General features: G+C 40.8%; 1 protein-coding gene across 1 annotated transcript in view; it reads left to right on the forward strand.

Moving 5' to 3' along the window:
* Nucleotides 1-8,209, forward strand: part of HSDL2 (hydroxysteroid dehydrogenase like 2) — an 83,338-nt gene that overhangs the window by 48,161 nt on the left and 26,968 nt on the right. Inside the window, exon 8 of the mRNA XM_032240366.1 lies at nt 2,619-2,690. Within this exon, the coding sequence (XP_032096257.1) occupies nt 2,619-2,690 (72 nt within the window). The remainder of the gene's footprint in view (nt 1-2,618; nt 2,691-8,209) is intronic.

An 8,209-nucleotide genomic window follows, 5' to 3' on the forward strand; every position in this document is an offset into this window, starting at 1 on the left:
TTTTTTTTTTTTTTTTGAAACAGAGTCTTGCTCTGTTGCCCAGGCTGAATTGCAGTGGCACAATCTTGGCTCACTGCAGCCTCCGCCTCCCTGGTTCAAGCAATTCTCCTGTCCCAGCCTCCGAAGTAGCTGGGATTACAGGCATGTACCACCTGCCCAGCTAATTTTTGTATTTTTAGAAGAGACAGGTTTCACCATGCTGGTCAGGCTTGTCTAGAACTCCTGACCTTGTGATCCACCTGCCTCAGCCTCCCGAAGTGCTGGGATTACAGGCGTGAGCCACTGTGCCCAGCCAAATATTTGTCTCTTAAGTGCAGTCTCTTACAGCAGCTTAATGACAGATGGTGTAGATGAGTGGGCAGGGTCTGTCTTATGGACAGTAAAGTGATCGGAGAAGCTTCCAGAAAGCCCTCTGGTTAAATAACTCTCCCTCTCTGAAACTGTGGATGATGATGATAATAATGGATTTTTAACATATAGAATATGATGTATTCTAATATAGCCATACATGGGAGTTACATTTATTTGTGCTAAAATGTATTTTAAATATTATTCATTAAACTGAGCTTCTAAATGACACAAGCCATGTTTATATTTGTATCATCCCTGCTCGTCTCTGCAGTTCAAACTGAATTAAATAGCGGATTATAGTTTTACAAAGCACTCTTATATGCATTATCTATTTAGCCTCCTAACAAATCTGTAAGGGAAGTAATATTTAGTGATTAAGAACATGGAACAACCCGGGTTCCTACTGCGGCTCTGCTGCTCACTGCTATGCAGCTTTGAGCATGTTACCCAGTTTGTCTGTCTCAGCCTCAATTTCTGTATAGTTAAACTTAGGAAAACGATACATTTCATACAAGACTTTTGTAAAGACTAAATGAGGTAATGTATAATGTGTTTGTCACAATGCCTGGCATATAGTACACTCAAAATATTTAGTAGTTAATATTTACAAGTGGAAAAACGGGCACAGAGAGATTGAGTCTTTGCCTAAGAGCAGACAGCTAATAGGTGGCAGAACCTGACCACATTCAGGTCTTCTGGGTCCTGGTGCCCAGGAATGTAATTATTACTTTAAGTTTTAAAGACACAGTGTAATTGTACACAAATTTAAAAATTTTATTTAAATTAAAAATCCTATTATGTATTGAGAACTTAATATGACCAGATACTGTGATATGAGGCTATAACAAAGATGAATTCATTCCTGCCCTCCAGAAGTTTGCTTAAACTTCTGAAAAACAGGGAGAGAGACAGGAGACTGAGGCAGGAGGCTCATTTGAGCCCAGGAGTTTGAGACCAGCCTGGGCAAAACAGCAAGACTCCATCTCAAAAAAAAAAAAAAAAAAAGGAAGGAAGGGAGGGAGGGAGAACAATTGAGATTGTTAACATTTCATTGTACTACAGTTTTAAGGCTTTATGGCCTTTTAATCTCCTAGTGATTATGTCTTGGAGTTATCAGTGTAATTAGAACAGTTAACCTATTTGCTAACCACAACCATTAGCTGAAAATAAGACCCAGTAGAGACTGTGTGCAGTGGCTCACACCTGTAATCCCAGCACTTTGGAAGGCTGAGGCCAGCAGATCACTTGAACTAAGGAGTTCAAGACAATACTGGGCAACATGGCAAAACCCCATCTCTGCAAAAAATTAAAATTAGTGGCCAGGCGTGATGGCTCACGCTTGTAATCCCAGCACTTTGGGAGGTCGAGGCAGGTGGATCACACGAGGTGAGGGGTTCAAGACCAGCCTGACCAATATGGTGAAACACTGTCTGCTAAAACAATACAAAAATTAGCCAGGTGTGATGGCAGGCACCTGTAATCTCAGCTGCTCAGGAGGCTGAGGCAGGAGGATTGCTTGAACCTGGAAGGTAGAGGGTACAGTGAGCCAAGATCACTTCACTGCACTCAAGCCTGGGTAACAGAGCGAGACTCCACTCAAAAAAATAAATAAAAATTAGCTGGTCATGGTGGTTTGTGCCTGTGGTCCCAGTTACTCAGGAGACTGAGGGAGGAGGACCACTTGTGCCCAGGAAATAGAGATTGCAGTGAGCCGAGATCATGCCACTGCACTCCAGCCTGGGTGACAGTGAGACCCTGTCTCAATAATAATAATAATAACAATAATAATAAACAACCCAGTGGAATAGATGGAATGGGATAGCTTAGTTTTCATGATGATAGAATGAGAGGAAGAAGAGAGAAAAGACCCAAATGCACTAATGCTGAGAAGAAAGACCTTCTTAAGAAGGGACCCTGTGCTCTTAGGAGGGCAGGTAAGAAATGAATCCTGAGCACTTTGGAAGAATGTGGGTCAGAAGAGCAGTGCAGGATGAGAAAGGCAGAGGTCCCTGGGAGAGCAGGTAAAGGCTTTACAGAACAGGTGATCTTTTGGGGATTAAATCTGGAAGATAAAATTTATCAGAGGAGAGGAGGATAACTGAATTATGAGAAAATTAATTTAATGATGAGGTCATTCGATAGTTCTCATGGAGGCCTTTTCTATTACACCAGAATGATTTTTAATAAAACATAGGTTTATTAAATAGATGTTAAAATCTTAATATATTGTAGTTAAATTAACCTAATGGTTTGGGGTCAATTTTCAGGCCATCCTTTGCTACCAGATTTCTTCTTAGATGAATACCCAGAACCACTTACCAAGAAAATGGAATCAACTGGTAAGATCCAAACTATAGTTTATGTTAGAAAATATAGATACTAACAACGTATTTCTTCCAAAATATGAAATTGATCCTATAACAGTGACATTTCCACCTTGTGTTTTTAAACTATTTTGTAATTTAAACTAAACAAGTAATGTAAGATCTCAGTTAATTCTAGTAAAGAAGGTTATTTTGTTCATCTACCAGTAAGTAGTTATTAATAAGGCTGGGCACAGTGGCTCATATCTGTAATCCCAGCACTTTGGGAGGCTGAGGCAAGTGGATCACTTCAGTCCAGGAGTTCGCCACCAGCTTGGGCAACATGGTGAAACCCCGTCTCTACAAATAAAGACAAAAAAAATAAGCTGGGCATGGTGGCATGAGACTGTAGTCCCATCTACTCAGGAGGCTGAGGTGGGAGGATCACCTGAGCCTAAGAAGTTGAAGCTTCAGTGAGCCATGATCATGCCACTGCACTCCAGTCTGGGTGACAGAGCGAGACCCTATCTCAAAAAGAAAACAAAAATAGAAGAAGTTATTAATATATTCGTTGCATTTGGTTTAAAAAAAGCCTGAAAAAACTCTTTTTTTCAGGTTTTATTTATTTTCTTTCACACTGTCTTTAGGTATTTCATGTTGATATATTATTTTGCGGAAAAATGTGTTGTATATCAAATACATCTAACACAATTTCCACAGTTTGTGCTATGTGACTATTTTATGGAAGAAATTAACTTCAAAGGAGGTGTGGGTTTTAGTTTGTTTTGTTTCTGTAGTTCAGAAACAATACTTCCCTTGAGTTGGTCCAGAGTTTACATTTTAGACTTTGTGTTCTGGCATTTTTCCAGTGGCTTACTGAAAGAAGAAACACCTTAATGAATACCTGTGGGATGAAGAATTTCTCTCATCGTTTTCTAATAAGAATGGCTGTTCTTTTTCTGGGTCCTTACCTTATTCTGATCTTATAGATGCTGTGACTCTCATAGATTTTTTCTTTTTTAAGAAGGCTGATAGAAAATTTAAGGATGAATTTCCTTGCTATCGTTAGCAAATCTGTGGCACCTTATTGCAATGCATTTTAGTGCCAAACCTTATTTCCAGCTTTCATTTATTCTTTATTATTTATCTTTTCTTTTTCCAAATTTTTGTGGTAGTTAAAAAAAATACTTAGGTAATAAAAATGACTTTTTTTGTATTATAGACAATTTGAAACAATAGAAAGGAAATAGTTACTCATAATCTTACTATCCAGAGTATTAAAATCAGAAAAAACAAGACTGTCAACACCACAGGATGGTGGAAAATACCTAGACAGCTTATCAAAATCTGGAAGAATCTGGTCTTCAAGTTAGTTAAGTCCAAAACTCTGATTTTTGCCCAATGCCCTAAGATTGGATCTGTCTTTTAAAGGAAGGCATGCATGAACTGAGCTCATTTAAATTCCAAATTTTAAATAATAAGAACCACTTATTGATCATGTATATTCATTTTGTTTATTCAACAAATATTTACTGGGCACCTACTATGTGCCAAACATTGCTCAGTACTTTGTATGCATTGTCCTGTTTAATGCCTATGCTCCCTCAAGACAGGTCATACTCTCATTTTGCATCTGCGACTGCACAGCCAGCAGGTGGCAGAGCCAAGATTTAAACTCACAGTTCTGCCGCGCATGGTGGCTCATGCCTGTAATCCCAGCACTTTGGGAGGCTGAGGCAGGTGGATCACCTGAGGTTGGGAGTTTGAGATGAGCCTGACTAATAAGGGGAAACCCCATCTCTACTAAAAATACAAAAATTAGCCAGGTGTGGTGGTGGGCACCTGTAATCCCAGCTACTTGGGAGGCTGAGGCAGGTGAATTACTTGAACCCGGGAGGTGGAGGTTGTTATGAGCCGAGATCATGCCATTATACTCCAACCTGAGCAACAAGAGCAAAACTCTGTCTCAAAAAAACAAAACAAAATGAAACAAAAAACTTGTATTTCTCTGATTCCAAAGCCCATGTCTTTAGCCAGTAAGCTTAAATAGCTTTCCTCACACTTAAATAGTCTTAAATTTTAGCATATTCTTAGTCTGGGTAACATGGTGAGACCCTGTCTATACAAAAATTTTTTTAAAAAATTAGCTGGGCAGCGTAGCACATGCCTGTGGTCCCAGCTACTCAGGAGACTAAGGCAGGAGGATCCCTTGAGCTCGAGTTTGAGGCTGCAGTGAGCTATGACTGAGCTACAGCACTCCAGCCTGGGCAACAAAGCAAGACACTGTCTCAAATAAATAGATAAATTAGCACATTCTTTCCCTGGACAATCCAGTTTATTAATTTATAACAAGGAGTTGCCATCTCATAGGTTAAACATGTAGTTGCTTCATCAGCACATTCTCTTCCTTTGGATATAATTATGCGTGGAACAGAATCATAAGCAGAAGGTCATTTCATGACCATGGAATCAGAACAAGGGGGTTAGATGGGTAGAATGTAAAGTCATTGTTTCCTGGCATCAGGCTTTGACAGGGATAACTTTGCCTATAGCCATCTCCATATAAGCAGTGTTCTCACCCTTAAGGTCAGAAGACTCAAATTCCTTTGGCTAACTTCCCCCACCTAATGCTGCAGGAGCATTTATGTCTGTAGCTCTCTTTTTTCGATTCTGTGTGGTTCAGTTAATAGCAATTTTACTTTACATTTTCTGTAGATATATTAATATAGTCATATAGATAGTAGCCTGGGCTATAACTTACCTCTTTCAGCTTATTTTTTAATTTAATTTAATTTTTATTTTTATTTTTATTGCATTTTAGGTTTTGGGGTGCATGTGAAGAACATGCAAGACTGTTGCATAGGTACACACTCAGCTTATTTCTTATGTCCTCTCATAGTTCACTTCTCTGAGAACCATGTGTATCCCCCGTTTCCAGTGGGGCAGAGGTTCACCTTTCTACTGTACCCACAACTTAGAATAACCCTTGTTACCATTCCATTGGACCTTTTCCAGTATTCGTCCCTGTGTATGTTAGCTCTTATATGATATATATGTAATTATTGTAGACTGTGTATATAGTTTTAAATTGATGGGTTTCCCCCGCTCATCTTAAAAGCAATATCAGCCAGGCATGGTGGCTCATGCCTGTAGTTTCAGAACTTTGGGAGGCTGAGATGGGAGGATCGCTTGAGCCCAGGAGTTCAAGACCAGCCTGGGCAACATGGTGAAACTTTGGCTCTACAAAAAAATACAAAAATTAGCTGGATGTAATGGTGCATGCCTGTAATTCCAGCCAGTTAGGAGGCTGAGGTGGGAGGGAAGATCACTTGAGTTCAGGAGTTTGAAGTTGCAGTGAGCTCTGATCAAGCCACTGAACTCTAGCCTGGGTGAGAGAGTGGGACTCTATCTCAAAAAAAAAAAAAAAAATGTAATACCATCATTTCTTCATTGATTCCCCACCTCTACTCTCTACCGGAACACAGGGAACTCACTTAGTCTTTTTTTTTTTTTTTCATCCAGTTTATTCTTATTTTTATTTTTTATTTGTTTTAGAGACTGGGTCTTGCCCTGTTGCCCAAGCTGGAGTACAGCAGCTCGATCACAGCCCACTGCAGCCCTCAAAGTCCTGGACTCAGACTATCCTCTCACCTCAGCCTCGCTAATAGTTGGGACCAGAGGTGCATGCCACCATGCCCGGCTAACTTTTAAATTTTTTGTTAAGATGGGGTCTTGTTATATTGTCCAGGCTGATCTCAAACTACTGGCCTCAAACAATCATGCTGCCTCGGCCTCCTAGAGTGCTGGGATTACAGGTATGAGCCATGGCGCCAGGCCTATTTTCCTTTAGTTGTAGTTTTAATTGCTTCTGTTCCAGTTGTTCTGGATTCTCAGAAACATTTATTCTTACCTTGGCTTCCCTTTCCTTTCCCTTTCCCTGTAGTTAGCACCATTTCTCATTAGTTCCAGCTTTCTCTTCTGCATTCTGGAGTCTTTTTAAGTTTGTCCTCTGTATTAAAAAGGACAGTCTGATAAGGTGTTCTGCAGCTTAGTTTCTGTTCCACACTATCTCAAATGGTTACTTTAATTTGCTATTGTGCTTGTATTTCTCTCACTTCCTTTTTCATTTTATCCTATTGTCTTTTCATCTTATATGTGATTTTCTGTCCCTGTTTCACATAGTTTTTTTAAAGGCTTTATTTATTTATTTATTTTTGAGACAGAGTCTCACTCTGTTGCCAAGGCTGGAGTACAGTGGCATGATCTCAGTTCACTGTAACCTCCACCTCCCAGATGCAAGCAATTCTCCTGCCTCCGCCTCCCTAGTAGCTGGGATTACATGCGTGTGCCACCACACCCGACTAATATTTGTATTTTTAGTAGAGATGGAATTTCGCCATGTTGGCCAGGCTGGTCTTGAGCTCTTGACCTCAGGTGATCTGCCCACCGTGGCCCCCAAAAATGCTAGGATTACAGGCATGAGCCACTGTGACCAGCCAAGGCTTTATTTTTTAGAGCAGTTTTAGATTCACAACAAAACTGAGAGGAAGGTATAGAAACATCCCATATACTTGCTGCCTCACACTGGCCTAACTTCCTTCGTTAACAGCATCCTCTACCAGAGTGATATATTTATTACAATTGATGAATCGGTATTGACACATCATAATGATATAGTTTTCATGTGGAGAAATTCTTGTGGGTTTCATGGTAAATTATTTTTAGTTATTTGCTCTTCAGGATAGCCTCCATTGCCCTTGTGGCACATTATTTTTTTCATAGGCATCAGGTTATTTTATTTTCCATTAATTTGTCCTCATATTAGGAGATATCTCTAGAGCTAGTGTAGTCAAAAGGCAGGGATGTATAGGTTGCTTTTGACTCCACTCCCTGTCCATCTGGAGGAATTCCTTTTTCTGAGCTGTAGTTTCTGATTAAGCACCTGTTGGGCACCTCAGGCCAGTGTGCAAGGCTGACATGTGACCTTCCTTTACTTCCTCTGTTTAAAACCACTCTCCAGGCCTGGCTCAGTGACTAATGCCTGTAATCCTAGCACTCTGGGAGGCAGTGGTGGGAGGATCACCCGAGGCCCGGAGTTCGAGATGAGCCTGGGCAATATAGCAATAGCAAGATCCCACTTCTACAAAAAAATTTTAATAGCAGCCAGGTGTGGTGGTACATACCTGTGGTCTCAGGTACCTGGGAGGCTGAGGTGGGAGGATCACTTGAGCCCAGGAAGTCAAGGTTGCAGTGAGCTGTGATTATGCCATTGCACTCCAGCCTGGATGACAGGGGAAGACCCTATCTCAAAAGCAACATGAAACACAACAGAAACACAAAAACTACTCTCTCCTGGAATGTCCTGCTGCCAAGGTTCTTTCCCTCCCCGTCCTTGTCAGCCGTGCCTTGGGGCATGTACTTCCCAGGATATTCCACTTCGGGACTCCCCTACTGCCTGCTTCTCTTATTTGGGAGCTACAAGCTTTGGAACTGGATTTGAAAGATGAGGATGGCCGGGCACAGTGGCTCAAGCCTGTAATCCCAGCACTTTGGGA

This window comes from Sapajus apella, unplaced genomic scaffold (assembly GCF_009761245.1).
Source record: "Sapajus apella isolate SASKATOON/1434 unplaced genomic scaffold, GSC_monkey_1.0 scaffold46, whole genome shotgun sequence".
Taxonomy (NCBI): domain Eukaryota; kingdom Metazoa; phylum Chordata; class Mammalia; order Primates; family Cebidae; genus Sapajus; species Sapajus apella.